This window comes from Oenanthe melanoleuca, chromosome 2 (genome assembly GCF_029582105.1).
Source record: "Oenanthe melanoleuca isolate GR-GAL-2019-014 chromosome 2, OMel1.0, whole genome shotgun sequence".
NCBI classification, from domain to species: Eukaryota; Metazoa; Chordata; class Aves; order Passeriformes; family Muscicapidae; genus Oenanthe; species Oenanthe melanoleuca.
This window is the reverse complement of record NC_079335.1, coordinates 106979401-106998138: the sequence shown is the minus strand read 5'-3', so window position 1 is coordinate 106998138 and position 18738 is coordinate 106979401. Positions and strand designations below refer to the sequence as shown.

Genomic DNA, 18738 nt, shown 5'->3' with positions numbered 1-18738 from the left:
CCCAATATTTTTACTGATTCTGTAGTAATTTTAAGTGACAATGAATCCTTGAGTGCAGTGAGCCCTTGCTTTTTTCATTGTACACCTTTTAACTGATACTTCTTTTACAGGGCAGTCTGGGAACACCTGGTTCACCTGGCTCTGTTGGAAAACTAGGTGCAAGAGGAGCAAAGGTAAAGATTTTCAAAGTATGTAATTGCAGCAATTTAACTGTGTCTCAGTCATTCAAGACTCTGACCAAAGAAGCATGGATTAACAAAGGGCTAGTTCCATGTTGTGAAGCACTTGCAGAATGATAAGTTTTTAAGATACTTTTTGCTTGCATGGCAAGACAAGTGATGTGCTATGGGTAATCTTGCACATATCAGAACTACACTAAGAAGTTTTTAGTGTTGTCATGACCACTGTTGTAACTGCTCTCGTGGTAATCGTTCTGAATGGGAGCTGGCTTCTCACAAAATGGTGCAGAAATAAGGCAGTGCTGACCCTTGATTCTTAGAGTCTGTCCAATCCATTGAAAATACCAGTTAATCATAGAATATCTCATCTTGAAAGGGATCCATGAGGATCATCAGGTCCAACTCCCTGCTTCTTGCAGTACTACCTAAAACTAAACCAAAAAGACCATCACTCAGATCCTGCTTGAAGTTTGACAGGCTCTGTGCCATGGCCACTTTTCTGGGGAGCCTATTCCAGTGACCAACACCGGATCAGTGACTTCACCCTTACGTGAAGAACTTTTTCCAAATGTCCAATCTGACCTTCTCAGTTCAAAGAAGCATAGCTGCTTATTTAAACCTTGTTTTTCTAAAGATTCCAAACCAATCCAAGGAACCTTGACTATTATGATGTCTATTTTGGAGGAATGCACTTGTTGAGAAGAACTGAATAAACATGAAGTCAAACAGAAAGGCTTAGGCTAAGGTTGTTCATATTAGAGTTCGCTTACTTATAATAAATGTTATCCTTACTTCCCTTTCATTTATGTGTGTTGATATGTGAGATTTTATTTAATAAAAATAACTCAATTTAGGCACTGTTGTATCACAAATAATACCAGTCATCTAAGCCTTTCCATCTCTTTGAAGGGTTGTAACCTTTAGTGACAGAGAGGTATTGGAAGGTCAAAGGGCTGCCATGAAAAGAATCACTGTGTGAAAACATATATTAAAACAGTAACAATGATTGGGAAGATATGTAGGAATTTTCATCATACATTCCATTCTGTCAGTCTGGGTTTGTGCTGTTTAATGTTAGGGTCTTTGTTAGAAGAATGTTCAGTTAGAAAGTGAAAACAAAAACAGAACTGAAGAAAATAAATCCTGCAAGAGGGCTAAGAGCACAGACAGCCTGCATGAGAAATATAATTTGCTATCAACAGGTGCCTCAGGCCAGTAAAATTCCAGAATATGTTCTGCTACCATTAATATAATTTTTTCCAACCCCCCCCCCCTTTTTTTTTTCACTTGTAATTCTTTATTTCAGTGGGAGTTTCATTGAACAACACCTTTGGGGTTTAGCTGCATGAATGCTCAGCATATTCTGATTTGTCAAGTCCTTTCCAGTTCTACCACCAGGAGCAGTCCATGAAACATGGTCTGTAATGGAATGCTTTTATCCAGCATCAAATAATCTATAAAATGTATAGGCAAATTTCAGTTAACAGACAGGTTTGCATTTCAGAAAGAAGAATTCTCCTCAATGAGGCAAACTAATGGCTTTTGTGCTTCAATTACAATAGGGTGAACCTGGTGACCCTGGAGAGAAGGGCTTAGCTGGACCACCTGGACAGAGAGGCATCCCAGTGAGTCTTTCTGTCCTAATTCAGAACCCCTGTATTTTAATACCAATCCATCTGAATCAGTAATGTTCATTCTCTTCTATTTTCTCTATTTGATACAATTAAAATTATTTCACCTTTGGTTCTCAGTTTCCTTATGGACACCAGATTTCTTGTGGGCTAGAGAGAATATCTTTCCCCTCAAATTCTCTAGAAGAGAGAAAATGTGATAAAGGTAGGGCACACAGTGGAAAGGAACTATGACCTCTATCCTTGTTTTCCCTCTACACTTTTTTGTCATCATTTGCTAGTGTTTTTAGATTGTATTTTGATAGCTTGTCCAACTTAATCAGTCTTAACAGCTTGGGCACCTCATTGTAATGCGACATCTTTATTCCAAAATGAAATTTGGTATAAATCTAATCCTCTAATAAAAGCTAACTCATAGTATATTTAACCTAACAGGGCATGGATGGCAGAGATGCCTATGGTCCTGAAGGAAGCAAAGGAGCAAAGGTATGTGCTTCAAGTCAGAGTCTCCATTCTACTGTGTTATCAGACATGACCATCCATATTTGATTAAAAACAAATGTAAGACGTGCAAAGTGTACTTCTAAGGTTCAGTGAGAGGCTCAGGATTATCATAGTGTTTGTGAGACATTCTTCCATAGGATAGTCTTTTGAGGACCACTCACTCTATCTCTTTCCCTGATGTGTGTATATATATGTGAAGGATTGTACTTCCAGTACACAGTGGTTTCTTCCCTCTTCAGCTTGCCTGACTGAACATTGTTATTGGCAAGTATTGGTGGGCCACTCACTATGGGCTCTTTTAATTTTTCTTGTTTCAGAGGAGGGATTCCTCAACTACCAAGGTGGGGGTTATACTCTCCAAACATCCTCACTGTTTTCATGTGAAGTATTTTTCCTTGTGCTCCTACAGGCAGCAGTAAGATCTGAGGATTAACCTCTGCATTGCTAAGAAATTCTTATCATTCCCTTCACAGTGCTGAAAAAAAGAAAGCAATGAAATGCCTTCTTCTCTTAAATTGTACAAGAATTCAGTTAAAATAATATGAAATATGAGGTCAAAATCATGGCACCAGTGGATCAGTCCATGATGAAAGTGGCCAGGATGTTGGAAACAGCTGCAGTTCGCCTTTCAAAGAGTTTGTGCAATTTTGCAACACTAGTCCTTTCTTGTTGCTTGTGAAACAGAAAGAGTCCAGTGAATCTTACTGGTAGGCCCATCTGTTTTACTCTCTCTTTCTGTGGTGTGCTGCAGAAAGCTGCAGAAAATATATTGGAGGCTTTCTAGGAGCCTCTCCAACTAGATGAACTCCTTTTTCTTAAATTACTTTTTAGTAAAATGGCTCTTGATACTTCTTATTTTCCAATCTTTTTTCTTACTTTCTTAGCGCTAACAATTTTTTTTTTTATGGCAGGGTTTCATAGGTTATGCATATGTTATATGCAAGAGGACAAGGACATATACAAGAAGTGTGAATTCCAATGTTCAGGGAAGATACACTTCACTTCTGATTGTTTTTTGTGAGAGTTTCCATATTTCTCATGGGTGAACAAAGAACACACTAGAAACTGAAGTAACTGAAAGCAGTTGATGAATTGACTTCTAGTAAGCCAAGAAAATATTGTTTAGTCTGAGTGGTATAAAATTTTAAGCTACATTCAAACACTGAGTTCTGAATCTGAATTTACATGCTACATGGGAATTCCTCTCCATGTTATTAAGAGGCATGAATAAGTTTTGATAAAACACTTACTTGAGATATGGAATGTTCTTGAAAATTTAGAAACTGATGGAAATTTTTAAAATGCTCTTTCTTTAGATGAGCAAGGTATTAATTTAAAATGGTGTAATTTGAGACCAGAGTAGCAGCCACTATTGATCAGACGAGTTGTAAAGCTGAGAATAATTTAGAAATTGTTTTTTGTTTAAAGGCATCAAACACTAAGCAGATCACAAAGTTCTAGATTCTTATAAAGTCTTTGTCCTTTCTTTTCATAGGGAGAATCTGGATTCATAGGATATCCTGGTCCAGAGGTATGACTAAATTGGCATGTTTGCTTTCTTTTTGTCTTGTTTTACGTTATTCCTATTTGGAAGAGGTTACCTGTGTTTCTGTCTGTCTTCTCCTTTCCAATAAATTCTGGATTTCATTTCTTTTCAGGGAGAAGAAGGAGATCCGGGCATTCCAGGAGCTGAAGGACCCAAAGGAATTAGGGGTAGAAGAGTAAGAATGATAAATATGCTAACTCTGTGAGAGGTCTAAAAATAAAACCTTTACACCCAAAGGGTTTCTTATCAAAAGTTTAAAATTGGTTACAACTCTGATCTTTTAGAGCCATAATTTGGGCAAGAAGTCTTGAGGAAGTGCAGGTCTAAATCTTCAGAAGTGTTAGTTGCTAATAACTCTTAGGAGTGGTAGACTGTCCTTATGAAAATGCAGGATACAACTCAAAGTATCATTACAAAAATTTTTTTGTTTTTTTTTCCCTAATGAAATTTGGTACCAGTGCATGCAATTATAAAGAATAAAACTTCTATTTCTATTTTAGGGTAATTCTGGCATACCAGGTTCCTCGGGAGATCCAGGTGACCAAGGGCCATCAGGACCCATGGTAATTTTTTTTAAATGAAATGTTTATTTTTTAAAAAAATACCCTTAAATTGCTCTTAAAATTACTATTAGATTAATGGAATATCTAATAGTGTTTCACATTGTAAACTATCCTTAATCAGTCTGGCACAGAGTCATATCTTGCCTGTTGATGTGTGTGCACAGGAGCACCTGCTGCTGGAAATGGAACAGCAACAATACAATGGTGGTCAGAATTTCTTCCTCAGTATTTGGTATTGTCTGTAGACTGTGTGCATACGTAATTTAAATAACATAGAGTACTGAAATATAGCACTGGATAGATCTGCTGAAAGTCAATGTATTTTTTTTTAATTTAAAAAGAAAAGCCATTTGAAATCAAACTTGCAGTAATAGGAACTTATTTGGAGCTTAATTTGACTATAACCTGTTAATCCATAATACAAGCAGATGTTTTAATGTACTTTTCCAGTGTCTGTGTTCTGTGTTTTATACAACAAAATGTTTTGTATCTAGCTCAGCAGGTAAAAGGATTGTGGATATCAATAGGATTTAGGACTAACCCTTCAGGTGGTTAGGAAAATCCCTGTATGTGTCTATCCTGTGGCAATTCTGAAAATCAGCTCCATGGTGACCAGAAACAATCCCTACTGTTAATTATTTTCTTGTTAAACTTTCTTAAGCTTACCCTTTCAGTTTAAATGTGGAACATCATTGGTAACATTATCTTTACCTGTATAACACAGCTCACAGGATGTGTGCAACTTGGAAAACATTTTTTCCTCTTGTCATTACACTGTGTTGGCTAATTAATGTACCTGTCCCAATTTATTCTATGATGCTGGACACAAGAATGGTTAAGAGTGCTAGATGGAGCGTATTGCCCTCTCTGCTGCTTGGCCATTCACAAAATTTACAGATAGATCTTGTGAGTTGATGAGCCAGAGCTGTAGGCCTTGCCAGTCCATGGTCCAAGAAGTCTTCAGAGATATTTCAAGATCTCCTCTTCAAATGACAGTAGAGCTTGGGATGTATGAGCTTAGTGGGATAATTGCTGTAGCAGTGCATCAGTGAAATAAAAAAGTGGGAACCCTGTCAGAAATGGAACAGATAAGAATGCAGGAAGAGGTACAGGCAGTAGAGAGGGCCAGCCAAAACAGGGTTGTTTTAGCCATCCTTGGTGATTTGATTATCCATATGTGTCAAGTCTGCACAGCTCAGTCACCACTACTGCTGCAAGTAGCATTCTTTAGGACCCAGGCAATTCACAATTAACTTTTGCTGAACAGTACCAAAGAAGAACACGGACCCACTGGGAAACATAATAAGAAAAAGCATGGAATGGCAGTGATGGTGCTAGCAGCAAGACAGCAGAGGAGGTGAGGAAGGTAGCTCAGGCAGATGGAGGAATGGAAGATTAATTGAAAGGGGAAAGAACTAAAATAACAGGGCTGTATTTTGGAGATGAAAGGACATATATAATTTTGGTAAGCTGTAGTGTTATGGTAGAGAAAAGGTGAGGAAACGAAGTAGGATGTGGAGTTCAAATTTTCCTGGTCTATCTCACTGCAGCTCCCTGGGAGTAAGGAAAGATTTTCAGTAGTCTTCTTACACATCTGAAATGCACATGTGGTGAATACTCAAGCTCCCTTGAAAATTAGTTCTTTTCCCTGTATTTCATTCCTGTTATGAAGATTAAACAATACTTTTATTTTGAAAAAAAGGATGCTGGGAGTGCTGTCATTCTTCCACAGCTCCCAAGGAGAAAGTTGCAGAGTAGGCAAAGGTGTCATGATGCATGTATGGTCTGCAGGATCTTTCAAGATAGAACTGTGGGGATTGTACTGTGCAAGATGAGAGGGAAAGCTTGTCACACACCAGATGTTGGAAAGTATGTGAAGTGCAAACAACAGAACCACAGCACAGAAACTGCTGTTTATAAAGGAGCCCAATTCTGAATTATATTGTTCCTCAAGGGCAACAAATATTGAACATTTAAAAACTATTGAGGATAATGGACTGAGAAATAAATCTGACAAGTATTACAACAGGTCCACAGGAATCTATGCTGGGAACTTCTGTCTCCTCACAAATTCATAAATGATTGCTGGGAAACCCTGTTTGCCTGCACTTTATTTGGGCTACAGAGTAATACATAGAAATACCTTATCAGGGTCTGATTGTTTGTACCTGTGTTTAATTTGTTTCAGGGTGCCAAGGGGCCAATGGGCACCATTTTAATGGAAGTAAGTAATCACCTTACAGCTAACTATACTGCATGGAATTATCTGGTTTAGTTTCTGTTGGTAATCACTGACAGCAATGAGCACAATTAGCTGTCATAAAATAGTATCTTTTCCATGTGAGTGTCAGAGTGTGCAGTGGGTTCTTCCATTCTGCAAGCAAGCAACAAATGAGAAACATTTATGCATGTGGATTAACACCATGTCCAAACTTTTACAAACTGTTGGACAATTAATATTCATTTATCTGCTTCTTCACTCATATCAGTTTACACACCAACTCATGTTGGGATTACTTCTTCCCCTCTTGTAAAGGGAGGCATTTCTTCAGCTATAGTTGTTTTCACTGTGAATAGAAGTGCAGGATTTCTTCAGAATCCTAATCCCATGTAAAATGAACACTTCTGAGTAAAGGCTTCATTAATCCTTGCATGGATGACTATCTGTGGGCAGTCCTATTGCAGGAGTGTTCTGTATCCAGAGGGAATCCTCTCCTCCTTCATGGACCTCTCTTTTCCTACGTGAGTCACTATTGGAATGCCCATTGTTTATGGAAGTGCCATTGACTAGTGACATCTTAGATCAGTTTATTACACAAAATAAAGAATGGATGGCACTCATTCATAAAGAATGGAATGACTGTTTTAATGCTTCAGAACATCATTAAATGTCAACAGAACATGTCTAAAACAATGTGACTAGTTTCTGCAGCAAGGGAAGAGAGTCCCTGCACTATCTGTTATAAAAAGGAACTGGACTGTGTGATTCTGGATTTACTGTAATGAAAGTTATTTTAGCAGCTGGGATACAACCTTCAGCTCAAACCAATAGTAAGATTCTTGGTCTGGGGTGATCTGGGATTTGTCATTAATTCCTTTTTTTATTTGAACCTACAGCCTTGTGAACTTGTGAATTTTACCCGAAAAAACTGCCGTAAGTGGGGAACATCTTTTACCTCTGATTTTGCCTAGTAACCCTTCCTAAATGGAACAGCCTTCATTGGAAACCCTATAACTGGTAGTTTGTATCTGGGTTCAGTTTGACTGGCAGTTGTTAATTGTGAGGGGGTTTCAGCAGGTGTATGAAGCAGAATTATATTTTTTGCTCATTTTCCCTATCTATTTATTACAAAAATTTTAACAAATATCACTTACTCATTAAAGATTAAATTAATCTTTGGCATTGTGCTAGCACCCTTTGGGGAGTTCTCTGAGAAAAGACAGTATTTGTCTATCAGCTGTCCCCCACATTAGGTGTTTTCATTGTCAGGTATATGTGCTCAGTAGGACAATTTTTAAAATTCTTATCCAGTAAAATTGTACTGTTTTGAGTATTTGATTGTAAAAGAGGAATGTGGTCTTGCACTGGCAGGCTCTGCCAGTTGTCTGAACTTTGAGCTAGGCTCTTCACTGAAAGCTAGTGAGTATGTCACTATTTTAATGCATATGAGTCCAAAATAATTCAATTGCTCTCCCTCTCTTCTTTCCAGCATGCTCATCAGGTAAGCCCATTTGATCTCTGCACATCCATTCTTTTATAGACTTGAAAAAGAAACTAGCAATATGTTGTGGAAAGGTTCTCACATAACTTTTCTGCTTCGATATACAGACACATGTCCAGCTTATCCAACTGAAGTTGTTTTTGCCTTGGATATGTCTGATGATGTTACACCAGCTGCATTTGAAAGAATGAGGAACATTGTTATGGTGTTGCTGAAGACCATTAAGATCAGTGAAAGCAATTGCCCAACAGGCGCTCGTGTCTCTGTTGTTTCTTTCAACACCAACATGCACTACCTCATCCGATTCTCAGAATTCCAAAAAAACAACTTGCTGCTACAAGCAGTCCAGAGCATCCCGCTAGAGAGATCCAGTGGAAAACGAAATATTGGGGCAGCCATGAGATTTGTTGCAAGAAATGTCTTCAAACGTGTTCGTCAGGGCATCCTCACGAGAAAAGTTGCTCTGTTTTTGGCTAATGGTCCGTCACAGGATGATGTTGCCATCAGCACAGCTGTGCTTGAGTTGAGTGCCTTGGATATCACCCCAGTGGTCATTGCCTTCAGTGAAGTGCCAAATGTCAGACGTGCCTTCTCTGTAAGTAGGCAGCCTACTGAAAACTGAGCCTGTCACCCACTTGATGAGTGTCTGCTAGGATTTGAGTGAAGCCTGTTTTCAACCCTAAATTCTACAGGAACTGTCCAATCCCTTAGTACATTAAAGGTTACTGTTTTAACAAAGTAACAGTGGTTCACTTGACCATAGTGATCACCGTCTGACCTTTTTCTGAACATGAATTATTAATTATTTGTGCTTTTAGGGCAAATCAGAGAATTTCCATAATGTGTAATTTCACTCATTTGCCTATGCCATTATACTTCTGAAGTTGTGACATATAATAACTATTTGACTAACAAATTCTGGCCCTAGTTTTTAGAAAAATTAGTAGAAGCTTTGAGCACATTAGTTTTTTTTTAAGAAAATTAGATTAACAAAGCCCCTTTTGATATCTTTATTGCCATTTGTACAGGAGATAATTATGAAATTTTGGTTTAAAATATGACTTCATCTAAAAAGATAGTAAACAAAAATAAACAGTCCATTTTACAAGGTACAAAAGGAAAGCAATTCTATATCTATTTAAGGTTTCATTATATAGATTGCATGTTCTGTCTTTTCAATTTGTTTTGATATCATCTGTGCTCAGTTTTAAGTTTTTCAAAATAAAATTATTTTCTTTGCTGTTTCCTCATTATTGGCCTTTTAAAAGGAAAAATGTTTACTCATACATGATAAAAAGTGCAAAACTTGGAGTCTGAGTTCTGATCTAGCAACATCTAAGTCAGCCCTTTATTATTTTTACTATGTTTATTCTCATGCAGCCTCATATTTATAAGTTGATGAATGTATTTTTCTGGCTGAATCATAATGTAGCAGAATAAAAAATTTCTGCTGACATATGTGAAGGAAACTTATGGTTTATTGCCTGGGTTTTTCCACAGGATCAACAGGAGCAAGAATCAGTATTTTCTTTACTTAGTATAAGCAGATTGCAACTCTTAATGCATGATATCTAATAACTTCACATAAATCAGTCTTCAGAGTAGAAAAGTTTAAAAGAACTGCTTATCAGGGGGAAAGGCAAAAAATTCACTGCCCAGCACTGCTCTAAGTTTAAACAATGGCAAGGCAGCTAACCTCACCAACCACTTCCAAGTAAAAACAACTTCTCTTTTCCTTTCAGATGATTTTCTGCCCTTGCAGTTGAGAAACAGTGTAATCTTTATGATCCTACAAGTCTGTAGCAACAGATATTTACTGGCTTTACTTTGCTTTAGGAGCTTCAGTTTAGAGACCACACACAGTCATTGCCAATTCCTTTGAAGAGTTCTATCTGTAATGTGCTTTACAGATGTTAATCAAAAATTAATTATGTGGTGTATAACACACAAAGCCAAAGTTTAATGCACACAAGTAATTATTTCTTTGCTTACCATTATAGCATATTCATAGATGTTTGTTTCCTGTAATACTGTGATATTTTAGAGCCATTTTTATTTATCCTAGTCCATAAGGAAACGCTTTTCCGTTGGATCACATCGGATGGGGTTGGGTGGTGGTCAGTGAAATTGTAGCATGTTGGAGTATCTTCCAGAGTTCCTCAAGCTTTTCTGTGGTCAGTCTTCCACTGTGTAAGATTATCTTTCTTCAGATGATCTCAGGAAACACATAGGTTGCTCTCATGCTAAAACTTTCTAATGTTAGAATTTTCTCTCCAAGAAATTATCTTCACTCTTTGTCCAAGAAAAAGCTGAGATATCCTGCCCGTTTCTCTGTGGAAAAATATCACCCTATTAAGAAAAGAAAAAAGTGATAATCCTTTCCTGGCAGAAAGAGAAAAAAACAAGCAAAAGTCTTAATATATTTTGCCTGTCTTCTTAATTTTGCTTTTGTGTCTGCTTTAAAACACAGATTGATGACACAAGAAGATTTCAATTATTTGTTTGGGAAAGACAGCAAGATGAAAATTTGGAGGGCATTACAGATTGTACACTTTGCTTTGGTAAGACATTTTACAAATTGTGTCTTTGTATATTGGTCTATCTACCATTCAATAACAAATTCTATAGCTCTTTTTTTGCTGTGTAGTGGTGGAGAATTTTATGGTACACCTTAAACACATCTGTACTTAAATATAAAAGAAAAATATTAATGAAAAATGCACTGGTCAGAATCCTACTGCCATAAATGGTGGTAGAAGGAGTTTGCAGAGATGTGTTAAGAACTGTATGGTTGGTTGCATGGAGCAACCCAGGCCAGCTCTGCAGCCCATAGGGATGTCTGAGTGTTCCCATTCCAGGATGGCTACAAGACAGTGCTATGGCTCTTTCTTATCATCTCCAGCAGAAACTTCACTCCTTTACAGTGGAAACTTTACTCCTTTTTCTGTCTCTGACATTCCAACCCTTCTGCTACTGGGCCTTCTTGTCCTCTGTGACAGATCATTTTGTGGTTAGAGAATACCACTGCTGAGAAGTTACAATTTTAACTTCCTCTTCAGTGGATGGTAAGAATTAGAATCTCAAAATCACAAAAGCTGTTTAATTATTTTCTGTCTCAGCCATGTGAAATGAATTATTGTGTTTAGCATTTCCTTTTTAACAGAAAAGCACTGAAAATAGCAATATGATTTTGGGAAACCAGGCTCATTTGCTGTAAGTTCTATGTTTTAAGAGTGGGAGAAGCAACTAAATGATAATATGTCAGAATGTTTAACTGTGATCTGAGATGAAAAAATAGAGTTTGATTCTGTGTCCTTTCCAATGTTTAGATTTCAACAGAAGAAATTTTCTCCAGGGGACTGTTGTCTATGGAATTTTATCTTATGAATGTTTTTTCTGCTCTCATGCATGAATAATTTCCCAGGATATCTTAAAATCTTCTTCAGTACCAACAATCTGTGGTAGAGAGGCAGGGGGTAGACATCCTGCCACAGCTTCCAAATGGATTAGTTTTTTTCTTCTTCTTTTTCTTTTTCTTTTTTTTTTTTTTTGTTTGTTTGTTTTTGTTTTGTTTTGTTTTGTTTTGTTTTGTTTTGTTTTGTTTGGGGGTTTTTTTTGTTTGTTTGGGTTTTTTTGTTTGGTTTTTTTTTTTTGGCTGGTTGGTTGGTTGGTTTTTTTTGGTTGGCTGGTTGGTTGGTTGGTTTTTTTAGATCAAAGTTTAGGTAAAGATTTTGTAGTAGGTTGACTCTGTCTGGGTGCCAGACACCCATCAAAGCCTCTCTATCACTCCCCTCCACAGCTGGACAGGGGATAGGAAATACAATGAAGGGTTGATGAGTTAAGGTAAGGACAGAGAGAGATCACTCATCAAATACTGCCATGGACAAAACAAACTCAAATTAGAAATATTAATTTGATTTATTGGTAACCAAATCAGAGCAGGATAACAAAAAGTAAAATTAGATCTTAAAGCTACCTTCCCCCCACCACTCCTTCCTTCTCAGCTCTACTGTCTCCCTACCAGCAGCATACGGAGATGGGGAATGGGGGTTATGGTCACTTTATCACACATTGTTTCTGCCACTGCTCAGGAAGAGCATGGGGTCCCTCCCATGGGAGATAGCTCTTCATGAACTTCTCCAACAGGAGTCCATCCCATGACTAACAGTTCTCTGCAAACTGGTGCAATTTAAGTTCATCCCATGGGCAGAAGTCCTCTCCAAACTGCTGCAGCCTGGGTCGCTCTTCCCTGGGGTGCAGTTCTTCATGCACAGGGTCACAAGTATTACCAGAAAACCTGCTCCAGCCTGGGCTCCTCTCTCCATGGGTCTGCAGGTCCCTGCCAGGAGCCTACTCCAGCATGGGCCTCCCACAGGTTCACAGCCCCCTGCTCTAGCATGGGGCTCATCCACAAGCTGCAAGTGGATATCCAAGGATGACCAAGGATCACCATGGATCTCTGAGGGCTGCAGGGGCATAGCTGCCTCTCCATGATCCTCACCATGGGCTGCAGGGGAATCTCTGCTCCAGTACTTGGAGCACCTCCTCTCTTCCTTCTCCATTAAACTTAGTGTCTGCATAGTGGCTTCCCTCACATATTTTCACTCTCCTTTTCTCTGACCACAGCTAAATCTGCACGATAACTTTTTTTTCTTCTTCTTCTTAAATATGTTATCACAGAGGCATGTCCACTGTTTCTAAATGGCTTGGCCAGTGACATGTCTCTCTTGGAGCTAGCTGGTATTGGCTCTGCTGGACACAGAGGAAGCTTCCATCAGTTTTTTCCAGAAGCCATCCCTGTAGTGCCCCCCACTGCCAAAACCTGGCCATACAAACCTAAGGAGATCTACAGGACTGTGTGAAATTTTTATAAATCATTGCTTTTGTTGAATTGTTAAATAGTTCACTGCCTATTGGCTCTTCCTCTCTAGATAAATGCAACCCAAGAACCAACTGTGAGGTGCCTTTTTCTCCCCTGGTTCAGATGGATATGGATATAACTTACATCATGGAGAGCTCTCGCAGCATTAGCAGTGAAGAGTTTCAGAGAGCCAAAGACTTTGTGAGCAACATGTTGGATCAGTTTGTCATTTCTTCACAGCCAAATGAATCATATGGAGGCATCAGAGTGGCACTGGTGCAGCAGGCTCCCAGGGGCTTCCTGCCTGACAGAAACCAGACACCAGTGGCCTTGGAGTTTGACCTAGTTACATACAGCAATAAAGATTTGATGAAGAAACACATCCAAGAGTCTGTTCACCAGCTGGAAGGGCCATCAGCCATTGCTTCTGCTCTGCAGTGGACAGTTGAAAATGTGTTCTTTAAAGCTCCCAGACAAAGAAAACACAGGGTCATATTTACAATAGTCGGAAGCAAAACAAGCTCGTGGGACAGAGAAAGGCTGAGAGAGATTTCACTCGGAGCCAAGTGCCAAGGATTCACCTTGTTCACTCTTGCACTTGGCAGTGATGTGAGTGACAGTGAGCTGATGGAGCTGTCCAGCTCCCCCACAGACCAGCACTCGCTGACTCTGGGCAGGGTTTCCGCACCAGAGATGGTGTATGCTCAGAGGTTTAGCCGAGCATTCCTAAATCTTCTGCAACGTAAGTGTCACCCAGCTGCACTTGCTTCAGTTATGGATAGAAAGACAAAATGTTGTGTAGAAAAAGGTAGTCAGTATAAATGTGCTATCATTCAGTTCCTGGTCATAACTTTGCTGCTAATCTTTAGTTTAGCTCAGATGCTGGACATCAATAAATGTGCCAGTAATGACAGAACAGCATTGTATTCTAAAGTAGTCTTTTTACCTTAAGTTTTTATTTAATGTGTGGTTTAGTGTACTCCACTTTCACTAAAAACAGACCATTCTTCAGCTAAGAGAACGCCCTCATATTCCTGATTTAGGCCCACATTTCTCCTCAGACCATTGACAAGTCCAGATCTACTGAGCTATTTATGCCTATTCAGGCTTTGGAGCAGGTACAAGATAAATATTTTTCACTTTTGATCTTAACCTCTCTGCAAAGCAGAGAGGTCTAGCAGGTCATAGATGCTTTGATACAGAAACAAGAGACTATCAAAAAGGAAACTGCAACTTATTTAAAATCCTCATCAGAAGCTTATGCTTGGGTATGCCAAAGTGTCTATAGAAGGATTGATAGTGTATTAAAGAGCAAGACAAAAGTATAAAAGATTGGTTCAAGAGTCATTCTCATCTATCTAATCTCTATAATAATTTTCATTTTTCTGGGCATAGTGTCAGTCACTCTGGACATAGTGTGTTACTTATTGAAAGATGCAAACTCCAGTTCACAAAAACAGCCATGTAGTGTTTTTTATTAACTGGGGTTTTGAGGACTTTAAAACTCATCCCTGATACCTGTGCTTTCTCACAGAAGAAATGAACAGTTATCCTTCACCTGAACTTCAAGAAGAGTGTGAAAACTTAGACCGGGGAGACATACAGGAAGAATCCATGACTGAAAGGTTGGAAATTGCCTATTTAACTTTCTGAGTGCATATCTCTGAATGTAAGTTTTATCCCTTTGGGTTAGTTGCTACACTCAAAGTAGTTATAACATTAATGGGATTGGGATCAGAAGATTTTTTTTCATGTTTTTTAGAAGGGATGAACCAGATGCATTTTCTAAGCTCATATTGGTACTTAAATATTTTTCCCCCCCTCTTCTTGGAAGGATACCTTTTCCTGAAATGGCTGAAAGGAGCTCCCGTCAAGTTTTAGAAGGCATGGAAAAAAATGGAAGTAGAGTCATGAAGAGTATGAAAGAGAACACCAGGGAACCTGTATACACAATGCCAGAAATGAGAGATTATTATGAGGAGAATGAGTATTTCACAGAGGAAAATGCTAAAACGAAAAAGCCTCAAGAGTGTGGAAAAGCTCAGGAGAAGAACAAGAAAAACTTAGAGACAACAGCAGAAACTAGAGGTGCCTGTAATGATTATGGTATGATTCTAGAATATGAAAATCTTTTTTAATTCAGTAAAAAAGACTAAACTGTGAAAGGCTCTATTGATTTTTTTTACCAGATGAAGAATTTCCAATTGCATTTCTCCAAAGCTTTTAGTCACCATGTTAGTATTCAGTCCAAACCTATATAGTGAAGACTAATCTACAGGTGTCATTATAACTTCACTTTTGATTTATAACTTTTGGTAATAATATCATATAAAGTTACTAAAATATTTGATCATTTTAAAATCCCCAAGTTGAACTGTAATTAGTGAGTTACTCCTGCTGCTAATTTAGCTCAACATGGAAGAACTAAATATATCTGCTACAGTCTGTTCCTGTAGAAGAACAGGAAGAACAGGAACCATCAGCAGGGGCATCAAAAGATATACTCTTCATGTTTTTAAGTGCTTCCTAATGATACATTTTCATTGCCAATTTGCCATTAGATATAGATATGGGAAGCTGATTGTGAGATTGTCACCAATGTTCTTGTAATGCTACTGAGTGTTTTTATTGTATAAACTGCAATTGGAGAGAATTAATGTGAAAATAAATGAAAAGGTGTCTGCATAGTTTTGGGTGTGGTAGCTCATTTCTATAGCTGTTATCCCTTTGTTTTTCACCCCTCTCCTCTCAAGAATGGTTCTGGAAATGTCTGGTAGCCTCATTCAGGATGAGAGAGAACCAGTAACAGGGAGATATATTACTGTTTATACTTTATAAATAAAATAAAATATTTCCTTTGAGGAAGTAGTTATGGTCACTGCACTTAAGTGAGAAATTACCTGCGCCACTTATGAGAGATGTATGAACTGCCTTCTGCAATCCTGTGCTGTAATTAGTGACCCAACAATTCTGAAAACACATAGCCCAGTTCCAGAACTTGCCTTTTGAGAGATGTGCTTTGTGCTTATCTCTTGCTTGAGATTTTTGCTTTTCAGTTGATTAGCAGGAGGTTATGTAATTTTACAACTTTAAGTTGTATCATTATACTTCTTTATTTCTGAGTTCCTCCTCTTTAATATTGTACTGACACCAAAGTCTGGAGCTGCCTTTCTGTCTTCTTTTGAGTAACTCTTAATTTACATTGGTGAAAGATGATTAGATCTGTTCTTACTGAGTACCAGATTGCTACTAAGTATGCTTCTCTCACCTACTTTGCTAATTTCTGCAATTTAAATCTGTAATGGTCTTGGATTTGGCTAAGAGACTAGCATGGATAGTTTAACAACCTGTGTATATTAATTTATGAAATTTTATTGATGGATACCAGTATAAGAAGTTGGAATGAAGAAGAGGGCAATTATTAAAAAGTTTTTTCTTCTAGTCCCTATGGACCAGGTATAGTTATTTTCCAATAATTTTAATAAAAATTTCATGCTAGAAAACTGAAGAAATTTTAGCAGTCCTGTTTATGGCAACGAAAATCTAGTTGTTTCAGACATTCTTTCTGGGTAAAGCAATCATAAAAAGAGGGTTTTCACACTGGCACTGTGTATTTATAGATGAATACTTAGTGAATCTGTGTAAAACCTTGAACACTGGCTACTCTTTTTGTCTGACAGCTTGCACTGAATATTATTTTTCCCTGAATTAACAATGCTGATAAGGGTGGATTTTTCTTTCATTAAATCTGTCTCTTATTTCCCTCTTCCAGATGTATGTGACCTTGTTCAAGATAGTGGAGAATGTCAGAATTACATTTTGAAGTGGTACTACGACAAAGAGCAGAAAATGTGTGGTCAGTTCTGGTATGGGGGCTGTGGAGGCAATAAAAACAGATTTGAAACACAAGAAGAATGTGGATTCTTGTGTATAGAGTCCTCCTAGTGCAGAGATGCTTAAATGACTTTAACTCTTCAGTTAGACTATCAGATTGCTGTGGAAAAAGCATTCAAAGAGGAAGCTTTACATACCTACTCGACTCCCATATTTCAGCTGAAAGAAGTACTTGATTATAAAGTTATTATCTGGTAATGTAATTGTGAAAATAAAATTTAGGTTATTTCTCCATTGATCTAACATGTTGAGTATTGAGAAGCTCTTGTTAGCCAACAGTGCATTGTTTAAGAGGCATAAAAGTATTGAAACTTGACTTTCTCCCATAAATACCAAAATGTGTACTTTCTGAATATACTGCATAAAACAAAGCAGTGAAATACATAAAATAATATCAGATGCAAGACAATGACATAAAAATGTTTTTTATGTGTTTGCTTACATTTATCCTGCTTATAGAAAATGTCATAAAGCATTTAGATCTTAAATAACAGAATTCCTAGAACTTAATTCACTTAAAGGATTTAAAATATTTGTTGCCATAGCAGAATTCTTGGTTTCTTCTTTTTTTTTTTTTTTTTTTTGTATAATCCATCACATGAATAAAATCAATCATTCCCAAATGTTTTACTTCTGCTGTTAGTTCTTGAAACAAGTGGAAGTTTATTCTTATGGTGTGGCTTCCCATTGGTAAATAAGTATTGGTCCCCTTTCCTTGTTGCCAGATATTAAACAAGTGCTTTTATTTTAGAACATTAGATTTTCATGATTGCTCTTGAGTGAAAGAAAAAATCCTGAGGACATCTCATTGAAGATAGTAAATGCAGTGCCCTGCAGAAAGGTAGGATTTAGCTGAACTTTCATACTTTGATGACTTACCCAAGTTCTGTTGTTCCCCATTTTATGGCTGTAGCAGTCACAGTGCATTTAACTTTGTCACCATAGGCCATTCTGCAGAGATGGTTGTACTTACCTGGCCTTTTGTTCTTCTCTGGATTCACTTACAAGATACAAGAATAGGTATAGCAACATTTTTCTATATGCTCCCTTGAAAAAAAAAAAAAAAGGAAAATATTAAACTGGAAGAAAAGCTATAAAAATTATGCAGAAAATGTTTCTTACTGAAGAAATAAAGTGAAATAATGACATATATTCCATATGTGAAGATGGATGCCACTGGATATAAAACAATATGTGCCAGGTTTCCTTAAATAAAATTCAAAATTTCCCTTTGAAAATATAGGCTTTGCTCTTATTCAGAGGAATCACATGCACAACATTGAGGCCTTCCTAGCAGAATGGAAGGGCTGGTTATACTACTGACTCTATGGAAAGAAGTTCTTGTCCACTTGTAGAAGAAACTAGGAGGGAATTTCATTCTGGTGCCACTGCTCAGTGCCCCTGGACCAGACAAGCTGAACTTCCATATGAACTGCAGTCAAAAGCAGCCAAGTGCAGTGCCACAACTGACTCTGTTAATGCCTTTTTCTCAGTCCCTTTGGTGGCAGTGCTGGGCATACTTTTCTTCCACTTGGAGGGATGATTGTTCACCTGAAATCAACTGCCCCAGGCGTGGAAACAAAGCCCTACTGCCACGGATTGATCACGTCTGCACTAGAACAGGGTGAAGCTCCAGAACACCTACAGTACATTGATGATACCATTGTGTAGGGCAATACAGCAAAAAAATTTTTGAGAAAGGGAAGAAAATATTTCAAATCCTGATGAAAGCCCATTTTGCCATACGACAAAACAGAGTGAAGGGACCTGCACAGGAGATCCAGATTTTTAGGTGCTTCTCCTGGCATCCTGATTACCCATGTTAGATTGGGTGTTCT

The 18738-nt window shown here is 37.9% G+C and overlaps 2 protein-coding genes across 2 annotated transcripts; both read left to right on the top strand.

Annotated features, from left to right (window-relative positions):
- Window positions 1–1745: 1745 nt before the first annotated feature.
- LOC130248821 (collagen alpha-4(VI) chain-like) lies at window positions 1746–7615 on the top strand. Its single transcript, XM_056482842.1, has 7 exons — window positions 1746–1804; window positions 2246–2296; window positions 3810–3845; window positions 3973–4035; window positions 4361–4423; window positions 6612–6647; window positions 7541–7615. The coding sequence occupies exons 2-7, from the start codon at window positions 2249–2251 to the stop codon at window positions 7613–7615; spliced, it is 321 nt and encodes a 106-aa protein (XP_056338817.1). The 5' UTR covers window positions 1746–1804; window positions 2246–2248.
- Window positions 7616–8206: 591 nt separating this feature from the next.
- LOC130248820 (collagen alpha-6(VI) chain-like) lies at window positions 8207–16969 on the top strand. The gene is made up of 6 exons (XM_056482841.1): window positions 8207–8740; window positions 10616–10706; window positions 13077–13748; window positions 14541–14631; window positions 14841–15112; window positions 16779–16969. Exons 1-6 carry the CDS (start codon window positions 8207–8209, stop codon window positions 16949–16951), a joined length of 1833 nt encoding a protein of 610 aa, XP_056338816.1. The 3' UTR covers window positions 16952–16969.
- Window positions 16970–18738: the final 1769 nt, after the last annotated feature.